Here is a 16,629-nt window from a genome sequence, read left to right as displayed (position 1 = left end):
CTTCTCTTGATCAACAAGTTAAGCCTATGGTCATCTATACTGAAATTTGCAAACACTTCTCATGATTTGTAATGTTTGGTTTTAAAAAATGCATCTCTTCAACACTTTTTCTTGCCATATATGCAATGTCAAATGATTCACACCCGATCATATCAAATTTGTGATCACAGAAAGCCAAATTAAATGGTACGACTTCACAGTTGAAATGCTGACATGGTCAGATGTGGATAATAACAAAGGCAAAGAAAAATTAATCTCCAAGCAGATGTTGGGAGACAAAATCATTACACTTTCCTAGCTACCTGTGAAACTATGAAAATGTAACAATTCTGTTCAGTCAGGCTTGACAGGGATTTGGGGAGAAACTTGTTCAAATCTTACTTCCATTTGTGTAATTGTGTTTGTCTTAGTCAGCAGGGCTAGTTCTGCAGCCATGGCTGTGTGTGTTGAACAGCCAAACCATATAAACCCAAATAAAAATCAAACTTAGCCTGGATGCCAGACTGTTTCCAGGACCTATACAGCCCAACTCCTTGGCTCTTGGACCAACATGCCACCAAGGAAGTTCTGCAGATATTTTTGAGTCTGGTATCCAGGCTAAATCAAACTGAACTTCACTTGTCTCCCAACATGTGCTTGGAAATCAATTAAAGAAAAATCACACCAGATCAAATCCTCCTGCGCAGGGACATTCAACAGCCAAAACGCCTGTCTGGATGTACCCTGCTCTTTCAAACGTCACTCTTAGTTCCTGTGGACGTCCCCCCAAACCAGCTGTCAGCCAATCAGAGAATATGCCTTTCAGTTTTCAAAAGGGGTCTCGCGTATATAAGGGCAAGCTCATTAATATTTATAAGCAGGGCGGTCAGGAACTAAGGGTGACGGTTGAAAGAGCAGGGTACATCCAGACAGGCAGTTTGGCTGTTGGATGTCCCTGCGTAGGAGGATGACCAGATCAAAGGAGAAGGAAAAATCAAATCAAAAGAGAAGACTTTGTCTACTGACCCCAGTCTCAATGGCTGGGAGTCAGGCAAGTGTTCGGCGTGTATCAGGGCCTGTGTGTCTTCCACCCGTGCAGATTCCTACACACCAAAGCACACACAAACAGGGATGAAAACAACCTTAAACTGAAAGATGGGGCCGGGGAAAAGTGATGTTGTGTTTCCGATTTAGGGTCGGTATGTAGGGATTGTCTTTTTTTCTTTAAAAGTCATTTTCCAACATGTTCTCCTCATGTTTGTTACAGTTACTGTAGAAAATTGTACTTGCAAAATGTACATTAAATATAATTTAAGTATGATAGAAAATACCAGTGTCCTGATGCTTTTCAGTTTTATGATTATATTGTCAAACTATAGTTGTTGAATCAATTTGGCTAAAACAGATATTTAAAAAGAACATTTTTTTCTACCATATTCAAGCTGTAAAGATAATATTTTTGTAAGTACAATTTTCCACTGCAGCAAAATGAGGAGACGATGTTGAAAAATTATGCTACAACGTTTTCATCTCTCAGATTGACAAGTTTTTTTGTCTCTTGCCAAATGTCAACCTTAAAAAAGGGATAGATTCGGCAGGGTTTTTGCTAGGGGCAGCTGGATAAACGAAAACACAACACTTTTCTTCCCTAGGCCTGGAAAACACCCCCTTTAAGTTGTACTAACCCAAGACGCATGGGCTGGCCGCCGCGTTCTTCGTCGCCTAGCAACAGGGCGTGGGATTCCTCGGCGAGCGCCGGATCCTGCATCTGATGATGGAATTCAGCCTTTGATCAGGGAAGCGAGCGGAGCCAACCAACCGTTGCCGGGGAAACATAAAATTACCATGGAAACAAACAAACAAAACGGTGTGGTTACAATCTACTATCCCACATCATGCAGTGTGGGGGAAGGAAGGAGGGAGGGATAAATGGATGGAAAGAAGGAGTTAGGGAGGACTACAGACAGCAAGCACTAGTGGATAAATAAAAAGATACAGAAACACCAGACAGAATAACTGACAAAACAATGTTAATTCTTCTCCACATTACAAAAAAAAGTGTCACAAATGTGCAAGAATCATTTTGTTATTCACCGGCTGGCAGTCGTATGGTGCTCCAGAACGTCTCTCATAGAAAACAATCTTTTATATGGCATTTTACCAAGTTATAGAATTAACAGTGTCTTTGTTTTGCACTTTTAAAACTCAACTATTAACATACTTGGAGCACACCATGATTGCCGTGAGTACATGTACATAATTTTTACATGTAAGCAGAATCAAACAGAAAAGAAAACAACATTGTTAACACCATGAATATACAATACAACCAAGAATTAGATAAAGCATAAAATAGCAAAAGTATTAGTTAAACTTAAAGCCTGCAAATGATCAAGCTATATTAGTCAGCATTCCAAGTCCAAAACTCCTGCTTTGGATGTTAAGTGGAAGAAAGAAAAGTGATATCATAACATAACATGGAGTAAACATAGCAGGTTATTCCGTTCCATTGGGGAAGAATGTTGGGGTAAGGATAGTAGATCATTCCAATCACCTACATTTCTTTCTACGATACAACGAGAAAACGATCTTTGTGCAACATCTCACTAAGTACTAGTATTATGTAATGTTACAAATCTTTCCATCAAATGTGTGAATCACTTTTTTTTTCCAAAGTGATTGATATCAACAATTCTTTTGCTTTAGACATGCTCTAGACCCTTATACAATTTGTATATGCCCAAAAAATATTGTAATCTTACTATTCTTAGGTGTCAGGCACATTTTATTTCCACCCTACTAAACATGAACAAGTGCAACCTGGAATCCAGTCTTGTTAGCTTTTAAGTCTGCTTCCAAAGTTGACTAGCACACTCAGGATAACAACTGTTGGAAGTGGACTCAAGCTAACAAGACTGGATTCCAAGCTAGTACAAACAATATCAAAATTCCAAATTGTTGGGTAAGTTTCGAAATGGCAACAAAATCTGCTACAATGTTGCAAGAATCGTGACACTTCAGATGAACACACACCTCCTCGAAGAAGCTCTGAGTCTTGCGCAGGATGTGTTTGAGCTCCGTGAGCTCCAGGAAGTTTCGCTTCAGGGCCTCCTGGTTGGTGTTCACCTCCTTCATCTCATTCTCCAGCTTTTCAAATGTGGCCTGAAAAACAAACACAGAAAAAGATATAAACTGCCAAAGTTTCAGCCCAATAAATGCTCTCATTGCAAGTGTATGACCACTGACCTCCGGAAAGAAAACCTTGAACAAAGCCAACGCCCCTAACTTCCAGGTTTCACGAGCTAAATGTGCGCAAAGCTGTTACTTCTGGGGAATGTCCTATCTCGGTTATATCCGGGCGCAGTAGCACAGACTTCACTACTTTACTCATACTGCTTCTCTACTGTTGACTAACAGACAATATAGCAACACCGAGGATGCATGGTAATGCTGTAGAGACATACAGTATCATAAAATGACAAAAACAAAAAAAATTCATTTCCTTTGGGAAAAGTAAAAAAAAAGTACAAGAAAAGTGGACAATTTTGCAATGGAAAAAAATCCCATTGGCCAACATTCTGTATCATAATAATAAAAGCTATTTGTTATCATTTGTGTCAAATATTTTCTTCTGTCAAGTGGAAATTGTTATTAATGATATTCACATCATGCCCTAGTAAATGCACCTGGTCTCAAACGTGGTATTCTGAAATTGGTCTTGTCAGAAACTCGGTCAAATTTGATGGATGGGAAGTTTGATATCCCGTAATTCTGACAAAAATATCTGGAGATGAACCCAACCAAATCAATATCGCAGGGATCGAAATTCAATTTTCGAACCTGGCCTAAATATCTAGGTGTATAGAAACTGTTTTTGGGTGCACAACATTGAATAGAATGCCAGCAAAAAATACAAGCCTTTCTCCAGAACTTGAAAATGAAATTCTGCAGCTAACGTCAAAACATTCAACAAGTAAGAGGACAAAAACTTGTTTTTTTTTTCTGACAGGAATGCCAAGAATCGGATGTATACCAGTGTAGAATAGCAACTTTATCAAAGTTTATGTACCTTATCTAACAGTAACATATGCATGTAGATGTACAAACAGAAAAAAAAATTGGTGCACAGCTTCAATTTTGTGTGCAAAAAAAGGTGCATAAGCACCCAGTATTTCTAGCCCTGATATTACAATATGGCCCATGTTGCAATTTTGCATTAATGGCAACATGTTTATGGTGCCCTTGGGAAAATACATTTCTTAGTGGAAAATTCCATTTGCCATTAGCTGGCTTGGAGGAAAGATACTGAGTGCTACTTTATCAGTAAATGATAATATCGCTCAGGCCTCAAAATTAACTTTTTTCCCTACTGTCACAGCATTGTCCCAAAAATAAATTTCAACTGTCCCGAAGTGAGGATGGACTGTCCCAACCCTATATTCAGAAATTATGTATTACAACAACTGTAAGTCAGAGTACGCACGCCTGACAACCGCGGGGCGCGGGGAGATCGGACATTCTGATGTTGATTCGTTGATTATTTTCCTATTGTCCCAAAAGTGTCCCAAAAAGATTTTTCAGTTGTCCCGGCCTAAATTTTAGTGGCCCCGGGACATCGGGACATAGTTAACTTCGAGCCCTGTCGCTAATTTAATCTTCATTGACTATCTCTTCAAAATAAGTTCAAAGCAAGGATTAAATAGGTTCAAGACAAGGAGTAGAAAATTAATTTGAATATCAAATCAAACATTGTGCTTAAAGTGATCTGAATATTTTTGCAATATACAAAACAACTCAACCTTTTTGTGATAATGAAAAGTCCCTTAGAAATAGCTGATGATGTCATTAATACACATAAAGAAATCATCAATTTAACCCAATAGAACTGTGCCCCTTGCATATGCCAGACAATATATCCCAGTCCGCTAGAGTTAAATAACTAAAGACTTGGACCTGAAAGGCCCAAGAGAATCATGTCAAGATACATAAATTGTTAAATTGAATAATATTGAGGTCCAGAAATATACATTAATTTTGCACAATCTGTTGTGACTCTGGACAGACTCAAAGGGCTTTCTGTTACTTCAAAAATCGAGCCTGTTTTCATGTACTAAATTTGATTTCATTGGAGGAAAAGAAAGGAGCTTCTTGCAATATTTTATTTTCTCAATGGAAACATTGTATCTATGACTATTCACAGGGTCATGATTTTATGGTGAAGGGGTCAGCAGAAAAATAAAATAACCCCAAATGTTTCAAGAGTCGTCTCTGAGCTGTCATTTTCCCAAGCTACGAATGATGCCCAAATGTTTCAAGACTTTCACTTATAGGACAACACTTTCTTCAAAACCAAGGCCCTGCTTCAAATCAGAAAATTTACAAACGATGGCAATACCTATTTCTGAAGATAACTTAATAAATTTCTATCCACACACATGTACAATACATGAATCTACGTTTCCCGAGGTTGTACTGAAATGAAGTCATGCCAGCACTTGATTCCCTATAAATATGCAATGCCAAGGATCACATAAAAAAACCTTTCTGGTAAAATCTGAAAAATGACCACTACGCTTTTATTGGTTGATCCTCTGAGCCAATAACGAAAGATCTAGAGTAGTCCAATTCATAATGAAGACTCATGAGATACAAAGCAATATATCAGCATACTAGAATTCTTCTACATTCTAACAAAATTGATAATACTTAATAATACAAGGCATACTTAGTGCTGCTTTGGTTCTTTGAACATTTTTTATTCATGAGAAGCTCAAATCGGCCTGCAGGCCACTTTTCATTGAGGTCATGAGGGAGGTGAGGGTCAGATAGAATACAACAAAGATACAGTACTCATAAATCTAGCAACGTATATCATTACATATCATGGTACAAAAACATATTTATTTATTTATTTATTTATTGATCTTTAACGTAGTAACTGATTTCCAAGGGAGCCCTATATACATGTTCGCACATGTTCGCACAACGACGGGTTATACCGCCCCTTACGGGGTGACACACCCGTCCGGGTGAATGATGTAGATCACCATGTGGCTGATACGAGACAGAGGTCGCCAGGCCTCCATCCGGGTGATTTGAAGTGAATCACCAACTTCCGACAGAAGGTTTTGCACCAACGCACACCGCACCATCGCACGTGTGGGGGTTCTTTAACGTGCATGGGGTATGGCTCTCCCCATACACAGGACCTCCATTTAACGTCCTATCCGAGGGACGACTATATAAATAGAGTTCATATAGTGCTACTGCGTAGTTTGCCATAGTCTGACTGGCAGACTGACTGACAGAGAGAGAGAGAGTGCTATTACACAAAATGTTGATTAATACAAAGTCAAGGCATATTTATATGCATAAACATGGAATACGAAAAAAATGATATTCATCCTAAATTGAACCTTGAACCTTGAACGTGGACATCGGAGATGCCTTCACGGGTCGCAATGGATCCTAAATTACTCTTTCACTTCCATTAATAGAATTCTTATCATTGCTTCTATTTTTCTAGGTTGACCATTGCTTGAAGTCATGACTGTAAAAAAGTAACAAGTACATAAAAATCTCACTCCATGGAAAAATCTTACTTGTCCGATTGGGCAAGTGGGGTAGGTCATGCACTTGCCCAATCAGCACTTTCACTCGCCCTGGACAATAAGGCTAATCAACTTGTCCTTAATCTGAAATATTTTTACCTCTAAGTCGATCATCTCTCTGGGAGGGGGTGCATCAGGGTTCTCCCCCGTGTCCACAATGGGAATGCCTGCCTTCCGGATCTCTTTCTCAAGGAATCCTGGGGAAAACAAGAACATTTGTGGAATAGTTAGTTACTTAAGTTTCCTCAGAAATATAGACATCAGATTTAACACTGTACATGACAATGTATGATAGATAAAAATGCTACAAATATCTGGCAAGGACAGAGAAAAGTATAATCAGCAGAGTTCCCTTCACAACCTTCTTCTGGCTACGTAAAATCTGGTATCACCAAACTCCCTTTCGCAACCTTCTTTGGTTACATACATTCTGGTGTCACCAAACTCCCTTTCATAACCTTCTTTTGGTTATGTACAATCTGGTGCCACCAAAGCCCCTTTCACAACCCTCTTTTGACTGTGTACAATCCGGCTTCCACAAAACCCCTTTCACAACCTTTTTTTGGCCGTGTACGTTCTGCAACAAAGCCCCTATCACAACCTTTTTTTTTAGTGCATTCTAGTTTTGAATTCCATTTTACAACCTTCTCCTGGCTTTGTATAAGTAGGTTCCACAAAGTCCCTTTTGCAGCCTCCTTTTGCCCATGTAAAAACTACACCCAACTTCAAGTTGGCTATCCCTTAAGCCCCATTGTGCGACAAGCTGTATTTGCCCATCTTTAAACCACAAGTGATCCGCAAGTAACCCTAATCCTGACCCTACAGACTTCCTTTCTTCTCCGGTTCTTTCCGCACAAAAACAGTCACAATGTCTTTGTGCGAAGAAGGACTGGAAAGGAACTGCTGTGACAAAGCGCAGGCTCGCTCTGTTCATGTTCAAGTGTAAGTCACTGACACGGGCTGACAGAACGAGATGAGCTCATGAGTAGATTTCACAAAATACATGTAGGCTGGCTGTTACAATACAAGTCAGAAAACTGTTTACCATCATTTAATCCAGTGCTCACAATACCCAATTGCACAGTTGCAAGTGGGTATTGTGTAGTACATAAGTAGTTACATGTAACAGTTTTGTTCATGGGGACTTAATTTTGTATGAGAAAGGGAAAGGGGATTTTGGGGGACTGTTTTAAGTTTGCAGTTGAAAAAATTCTGGAATGTAATAATGATGCAAAGTGAAAAGTTGCAATGACATGACTTTTGCAACAACAAAAAACTAACACAATGACTTCAAGATACATATAGTTTTCTGTCAGAATAAGACTTGATAGTTTAGATGCATACCCATATACACACCCGTAATTCAGCACTTAATAAACAGTTTATTTTGACAAGAACTGAAATTTTAAACTGCTAAAATGTATAATTCACTTTAAATGTTGGAATGACCCAAAGGAACCTTATTGACGTGAACGTATAGACAGAACAGTTTAATATGGTCCCTACGAGAAGATGAAATCTTCATTCCAACCTCCGAAGAAATATACAGTTAGACCCTCATGACCCTATCTGAGACTTGTGGGATACTGAGTTAGATACAGAACTACTAAATCATATGTCTCTTGGCACACATCATACTATCTCCTAATTTCTTTTAGTTGGGTTGGGCCAGACCAAATACTTGATGCCTTTACCGCATCACGGTAGTTGGTTTTGTTGTTGCATAAAAACATGAAACAGTCAATACACCATGTACATGTCTGCAGTTGGAAAATCATCAAAAATAAAATCTATTTACTAATAATAATATATAGGTTAAACCAAGTCATTTCTTTGATTTTCTTGTTGTTTATCCAAATATTACTAAGCTAGAAGGTAAATGGGGCTGAAAAGACGAACCTTAGATCTGACCATATCCACTTCCTGAAACTGTATGCACCAAGGTTCAATATATCTTTCTAAATTTGAGGACAGACACACTCAACAGTAAATGACATTGAGTCTGTCCATAACCATTGAATATACATGCCTAATAACTCTTGAAAGAATTCTTAAAAGATTAAATCAAAGGTAGCATCTTTTTATACATTACTAAGCAAAATCTACATGATGCGGTAAGCCTAATCATACGGACGTCACATGTGGCAGTGGCCTAGTTGAACTAGTTTTACGAGCATTAAGCACATTCATGCACGATAAGTCCTCATCAACCTAGTTTCCAACAGATAAAGTTACCATCTCTTGATTGCCTTCCTTAATTAACTATGCATAAAACATTTTCAGTCGCCATAAAATACAGTATTGCCTGGACTTTACAAAATACACCACAGCTTGTATGTATCAAATCTTTCACATTTAACACTTCTGATTCTTACAAATGTAAGGCCAGCTCTAAACCGACAAGACAGTATATGGAGTGGGTGGAATTGATAGGAACAAAAATTGAAGATGGCGGCTAAGAAAACCTACCGTACATAAACCATGCAAAATGTAAGCACTTAACGGTGGCACTCAATGAAAAATTCTGCGGCAATGCAATAAAAACATCTAAATCATTAATGAAACCCATATGCAATTGACTTTCAAATTCTTTTGCAGGCTAGTTTATTCCAAATAGCTCAGCCCTAAGGCATTTTGAAAAGGAACAGACTTAAGTTGATGGGGAACACTTTTCCATTTTGCCTGGGTCAAATAAAACATCTGAATTTTTCCAGAGCAATTGCCGCAAACAAGTTCATTCCAAATAGCTCAGCCTGAAGATGTTTCAAAAGGAACAAAATCGAGTTGATGGGAAACACTTTCCCATTTAGCTTGGGTCAAGTAAAACATCTGAATTTCCCAGAGCAATCGCCGCCTGGCAATATTGATCAGTGCCCAATTCATCACTGTTCTTCATCATTACAGGAACCACCCTATAGCAAGTACAAGACTCCGACCTGCTAGCAACTCGTTTACCCAAAAGAACTGCAAGTCATCTGCTCTAATATCAATTTTACATCCCCTATGACCATCTGGGCTATCTCTTAATTTCTCCTCTTTTTTTGCAGATGATGGCGGTGGGAATTTCATGGCAGCGTCAATCGTAACAAATTAGGAAAAACGAAACGGCATGTGGCATCGCAGCGGTGGTCAATAAATGATGTGTACTTGACACAACGCCAATGCTGGGAGCTTACGCCAATTGTCAGATGAAGTCATTACGTTGCAGGGTTCAAAATACTTTTTTTTGCATACCTGCACTGGTGAAGGTAACATTCAAAATTACCTGCACCAGACAAACATTACCTGCACCACTCTGAATTTAGGAAGTATGGATCATACTAAAATTGTTCAGGAACCATTGCCATTTCTTTCTTTTATACTTAAAGGTGTTAACAGTCAATGCAGCTTATAACAATCCAAATACACCTACATCATATGACATTTATGCATAAAACCCAACTTACATGGACTAGTGCAGGTTAGGCGCAGGTAGACACCAGAAATACCTGCACAGCTCCAATTTTACCTACACTAACCTGCATATGCAGGTGGTATTTCGAGCCCTGTGTGTACTTGACACAACGCCAATGGTGGAAGCTTACGCCAATTGTCTGATGGCGTTGTTACGTAGGTACATCATAGCGAGTAAAACCCAAGAGGCCCTCCTATAGACCTTCATAGCCAGGAGAAAGTGTTTCTTCAACGCAGTAGATTAGAATTAAGTGGCGCTCGTTAGCTTGGTGACAGATAATAGGGCTTAAAGGAAAAGAACTTGAGTGGCAATGAAATATTACAGCATCGATTTAAGGCTGAGGGCAATTGCAAGATGTAAGTAGCTTAAATGAATGTATGGATAAAAAGCAGCTTTGGAATCAATTTTGGCTTTTAAGGTTTAGATGATTTTTTTCCAAGACTGAATGATTAATTAAGTATTTTTATATATGCAAGAAAACATCATAAAAACAAAAAATATCATAAAATGGAACAAAATCATAAAATAGATTGTAACTAAAGTTGTTACAATTTGCAGTTAATGGCTGAATACAAATTGCAAACAAAATAACTGCTGTATATTGTTGGCCAGTCTATTCTTCAAGTATGTACTTAATGAATACTGTACAGAATGAATATATCAAAGACAACATGAAACCTGTTCTTCAAGAGTCTAAATTACCTACATAATGTAATACATGTGTATAAATGTATGTAGTCTTTCAATTGCCAGTCTATCAACTACATACAAAAATGTGTGATGCCACAGAAACATTTTCTTCACGGTGACAGTGAATGCCATTATCAGAGTTTCACACTACCAGACATCCAGGGAGAGAACATCTCAGCCGAACACCTGGTAAGAAGGAAAAGGTAAAGGTACACCTAGCTAATGCCATAACCTTTTTGAGGCTGTAGGGGGGGCAGTGGGTTGTTATTTGCTGTGTCTAGGGCCTTGGAGGCAAGCATATCCCTTTCCTTTCCTTTCAACTTCAAGGCCTTTCACCTCCACAACAAAGGTCAGGTTACAAAAAACAAAAGTCGTGTAAAATGCCCTTCCTAAGGACACAAGAAATAGCTAGCAATGCCAGGAATCAAACCCACGTCCTCTCAACCTCGTGTCTCCTTAAGCCCTACCACCCTGCCAATCTATGCCCCTACTTAAATGTACCTGAGCTTGAATTTTTACCTAAATGAATGGCTGGTGATATCCGACATGTTCTACAAGCCTGGATTACCTGTCTTTCAGTTTCACCTACCATTCTATAAACTATTTGGACGATTCCAGACATTAGAGATGTCAAGGTTCCCAGACAAAATAGCAGATAAGCGACTGTTTAAAGTATATGATAAAAGTCGGAACGAAAAGCAACTGCATATAGTGTATAATGACATCAGAGCAAGAAGCAACTGTACATAGTGTATAATAAACGTTGGAGCAAACTACTATCCGGACGGTACCCAGGCTATAAACTACCTACAAGTAACCCATTTCCTACACAAAACATGTACCAGAGATGCCATTATCACAGGACCTGGCATACAGGGAAGGAACATCTCTTGTAGCACCCTCGTCCAAAATTTGAAGGAAACCAGGCATTAAAGATGTCAAGATTCTGAAACAGAATAGCAGAGAAGCGACTGTATATAGTGTATAATAAAAGTCGGAGCAAGAAGCAACTGTATATAGTGTATAATAAAAGTTGGAGCGAGAAGCAACTGTATATAGTATATAATAAAAGTCGGAGCAAGAAGCAACTGTATATAGTGTATAATAAACGTTGGAGCAAACTACTATCCGGATGGTACCCAGGCTATCAACTACATACAAGTAACCCATTTCCTACACAAAACATGTACCAGAGATGCCATTATCACCGGACCTGGCATTCAGCAAGGAACATCTCTCCAAAACACCTGAGCAGTACTTAAATCCGTTATCTCAGGTCACAGCAAGGCGACTGATTACCGGCGCAGAACCGCGGCCGTCATTAACATGATGCGATTCAGCGCTGTGGATGAATGATGGGAAGCTTCTCAGCAAGATGCACGGCAACGGCCTTTCCAACTAACGAGCTTTCCCTGGAGTCGGAACTCCCCGAGAATTCTAATGAGGACAAATGTATTGAAGAGGACAGACACGCCCCAATCTTCTTACAGTTACACAAACGTGTAGTTATTACAACTTAGTAATGTTTGAGTCCTCCCTTGTCTCCTGTACTGTGTACTTTCTCCAGTAAGAACACCACGAGAATTCTTAAGAGGACAAATGTATTGAAGAGGACAGACACGCCCCAATCTTCTTACAGTTACACAAATGTGTAGTTATTACAACTTAGCAATGTTCCCTTGTCTCCTGTACTGTGTATTTTCTCGAGTCGGAACTCCCCGAGAATTCTAATAAAGAGAAATGTATTGAAGAGGACAGACACACCCCAATGTCCTTACAGTTACACAAGGATGTACTTATTACAATTTGGGCTAACGTCACATTTCCAAACCGGGACCCGACCGGGCTGTTCGTGGAAACAGCCTTTTCAACTAACGAGCTTTTCCTGGAGTTGGAACTCCCCGAGAATTCTGATGAGGAGAAATGTATTGAAGAGGACGGACACGCCCCAATCTCCTTACAGTTACACAAATGTGTAGTTATTACAACTTAGGCTAACGTTACATTTCCAAACCGGGACCCGTCCGGGCTGTTTGCAGAAACAGCCTTTTCAACTAACGAGCTTTTCCTGGAGTTGGAACTCCCCGAGAATTCTGATGAGGAGAAATGTATTGAAGAGGACGGACACGCCCCAATCTCCTTACAGTTACACAAATGTGTAGTTATTACAACTTAGCAATGTTCCCTTTTCTCCTGTTCTGTGTTCTTTGTCGAGAAAAGATCAACTCGCTGAAAATTCTGATGAGGAGAAATGTATTGAAGAGGACGGACACGCCCCAATCTCCTTACAGTAACACAAATGTGTAGTTATTACAACTTAGTAATGTTCGAGTCCTCCCTTGTCTCCTGTACTGTGTACTTTGTCGAGATAAGATCAACTTGCTGAGAATTTCAATGAGGAGAAATGTATTGAAGAAGACAGATACGCCTTACGGGTACACAAGTGTGTAGTTATATCAACTTAGGCTTTAAGGTCACATTTCCAAACCAGGGCCCAGTTGGGCTGATTGTGGAAACGAAAAATAGAAATGTACAGTAGAAGCCGCTTAATTCCATGGCCTATTTGCCAGTGAATTTCCTGCAATTATCCGCCGGCTGGTGCAATAATGCTAAGTTATCCAGCTGGACCGCACCGGTTTGGGATTCCGTGCAGTTGTCAGAAGTGTGCGTTAATCCGTTGTGCAATTAACTGGCTTCTATTGTATACGCAAAAGTATACACAAATAATGCCCACGATTGTTCTCTTTGCATCTTGTGTGGTTTTGGTATCTTTTAGTTTTATATCATACTTTGTATTCCTGAAAGCTGACTGTCTGGGCCCCGGTTTAGAAATGTGACATACATGTAGGCCTTAGGCATGTTCAATTTTCAAAATCTATCCAGTTGAGTACCTGTTTTCTTGCGTTTACAACCATAACATTTTCTTCATATGGCATACAAATTTGCATTTAACACGATTAGAGAAAGAGCGCAAATTCTGCATATTCCAAACCCATTCCTTATTCTCCTTTATCTGCGTCACCTAATACCTTTTCACCGATCATTGACGACATGTACGATTTTGATCTAAATTAGATAATCAATACAGGGCAAGTTAGACCTATTGGTATTCAATCCAGTACCCACCCAGACCCAAAGCCTAATACAAGCCTGCACAGCTCTCATCACCGACCATTTGCTGTAATACGACTAGATAACACAGAAAGAGCTATCTTCATCAGCGAGAAAACGGGGCGTCGTTTGCAGTAGATGGCACGAATCTGTACCTATTAACAACACCTGAGCTTCAACGTCATTGCCATTTTTACTGTCAATTTCCATGTACGGTGAATTCATTTAGTTTTACAGTTTCAAAGTCATAATCGCGACATACTGTAAGTCTTGAAACATTCAAAGTTGTTTCATTTTTGCAGTCATCGCGGGGATCTTTGCAACATGAATATGTGACTCCACGAATGAGCGTTTTCAATATATTTCTGCTAACTGCTATAAAGAATTCCAACTGCTAATTGTAAACACTATAGAAACCACCTTTTCCCTCCTGCTACAAAATAATGGGACATAAGTGCTTGAGGAGAACCCAAACTCAAGCACGTTGAAGATTCCAACAAATGCATCAAGAAGAATAGAATAGGTCCATTCCAGTGTGAGTTGTTCAAACCTTACAGTTTGGACTTACACAACTTGTAATGACTGTACAACCTGGTGCGTTCTTGGATGTCCATCGCTCTACGACGATGACTTAAACAGTGTTGCAGGTGTGATCGCAGCCCAAATGCCGAGGCATATGTTTACCCGCACATCGGACACACCACGGTATGTTATGCTTAAAGCAAAGCGGGTTTTCCTATTATTTGAACAAAGATCATACGTTCGCCCACACATCGAGCACACAACGGCAGTGAGTTATGCTTAAAGTAAAGGTGGTTTTTCTCGTATCTGAACCAAGAAAAAACCCAAATCCCTGCTATGGTAGCTTTTCAATGCCAACTTTGGTTTCCTTACAAGTTTATAAAGTAAAGGTGTTTTTCCTGTTGTTTGAACCAAGAACCCTGCTATGGAAGCTTCCAGATGCCAAATTTGAATTCCCTGCAAGTTCATGGTCAGGGTTTAACTTCAACTACCCCCAGCTGCCTATTTCCTCTCTAATCTTGCACACTGCTGTACAACGACTACCAACATTTTCCATATTGGCAGGACTTACTATCGTTCCCAAAGAGCATCAGCTTAGCGTAATACATAAACTATATTGCCTATTACGCCACTGCCAGTCTGTTAGACCTTAGGCTACAATAAGGAGCCAATCACTGTGATAAAGGTGGGTGCTTTATTTGGAGACTATTTAGTGAATACATTGCTACCATTCATGTGATTGATGTGAACACAGTCTATCAGATTCATAACTGAACCATAACTTGCTTGTGTACCCAGAAATAGCTTTCCATAGAAGCGTATTTCTTCTTTGCGTCATAGGCAGCACAATGATTGCTTGTGTACAATATGTATCTCCATGGTTGGAAAATCTCCATTCAAGTCCATAGTTTAGGTCCCCTATCTACTGAATGGATACCTTAGAGCAACCAAAATTGGATTTTATATAACCTATGATTTTATAATCATTAGGAATATGATTTGCTGTACAAAAGTCTGATATCAAATTCAAAGACACCAAAGAAAACTTAAATAGAATACACTTCTTTATTGAAGAAATTTCTTTGAACTCCGAAGATGATGAGAGTTCCTCAACAGTTACCATCTTAGAGGAAAGGGGTGTTACAATTTATACATGTATACTGGATAAATCTCTCTGCAAAAACAAATTGTCAACAACCGAAAAATTCTTACCACTGGTACAGTAGTGCTGTAATTAAAAGTGTTCTTTGTGATTTTATGTTGATTGTATTTTGAAACTACTAAAACAGTTCTGTTCTCCATTCTTCTGACTAAATGACAGTCATGAAACAGGTCTTGACATAAACCACATTACAACTAGATGCTATGATATAACAATTTCAAAAGTTTATTTGTGTACTTACGTAGTTTTCTTTCCATCTCATCACACCGCCGCACCTCGTTGACAAACTTCCGTTGGAAAGCATTGACATCAGGATTCAGCTGCAACAATGTATATCAGAAGATAGTAATGTTGGCATCTTTAAAGACAATATCAAAAGTTTCTTTTCCAATATCTGAAATAGAGTGGAATATGTAGTCATCAAGTACGGTAGCAGAGCATCCTCTTTCAGTTCAGTTCATCCTCAGAGAGGTGACACATCCTCTTTAGATATAAGCTTTAAACAATGTAATATAGCTATTCGTGCAAAGGTTACGTGTGACAGGCCATTACTAACAGAACTATCTGCTGCCACTACAGGTGCCTGTATGCTGTGTGTGCTATGCTGAAGGGCGGTTATACCAGCTAAATATATAAGTTTGTAAATGCAGAAATGTTCGCAATGGTTTTATATTCGCGGTTTTCGTGGTGGCCACTTCACCGCGAACTAACCACCACGAACATTTATCCATTATATAGTATGAGACTGCAGTCAATGGCGCTACAGCGAAATTAAAACCACTGCGAAAACTCCGTTTCCCCACTACCGCGAAAATAAATCCCCGCAAACTTAAATACATTTACATTTGTTATAACAAATAGAATATATATGGTTTTAACAAATAGCCCTTTGGCAGCATTTTGATCAATGAGTGTAGAAGAATATCCCTGACAATAGATTAGCTGACTTGCCTGCATTAATCCACCAGATTTAATAAAATGCAAATTTTCCCCTTACGCAATTAGTTAAACAGCACGATATTCATTACTCAGCCTAAAGCCAATTAAAATGACTCAAATTGGAATTAATATTTATCATGAATAATTGCCATCCTGATCCA

At 39.1% G+C, this 16,629-nt stretch overlaps 1 protein-coding gene across 10 annotated transcripts in view; it reads right to left on the bottom strand.

Annotated features, from left to right (window-relative positions):
* Window positions 1-16,629, bottom strand: part of LOC118403173 (V-type proton ATPase 116 kDa subunit a1-like) — a 37,126-nt gene that overhangs the window by 17,414 nt on the left and 3,083 nt on the right. For 8 of the 10 annotated variants that reach the window (XM_035801713.1, XM_035801716.1, XM_035801718.1 and 5 more), the window contains exons 3-6: window positions 15,771-15,849; window positions 6,690-6,787; window positions 3,013-3,141; window positions 1,665-1,765 (exon numbers count right to left, since the gene is read on the bottom strand). In XM_035801713.1, the coding sequence (XP_035657606.1) occupies window positions 1,665-1,765; window positions 3,013-3,141; window positions 6,690-6,787; window positions 15,771-15,849 (407 nt within the window). Of the gene's footprint in view, window positions 1-1,005; window positions 1,083-1,664; window positions 1,766-3,012; window positions 3,142-6,689; window positions 6,788-15,770; window positions 15,850-16,629 lie in introns of all 10 variants that reach the window. The other 2 variants (XM_035801720.1, XM_035801722.1) reach the window with 2 other exon arrangements.

This window comes from Branchiostoma floridae, chromosome 16 (genome assembly GCF_000003815.2).
Source record: "Branchiostoma floridae strain S238N-H82 chromosome 16, Bfl_VNyyK, whole genome shotgun sequence".
NCBI classification, from domain to species: Eukaryota; Metazoa; Chordata; class Leptocardii; order Amphioxiformes; family Branchiostomatidae; genus Branchiostoma; species Branchiostoma floridae.
The sequence above is the reverse complement of the archived record's forward strand: the minus strand, read 5'-3'. Positions and strand labels throughout refer to the sequence as shown.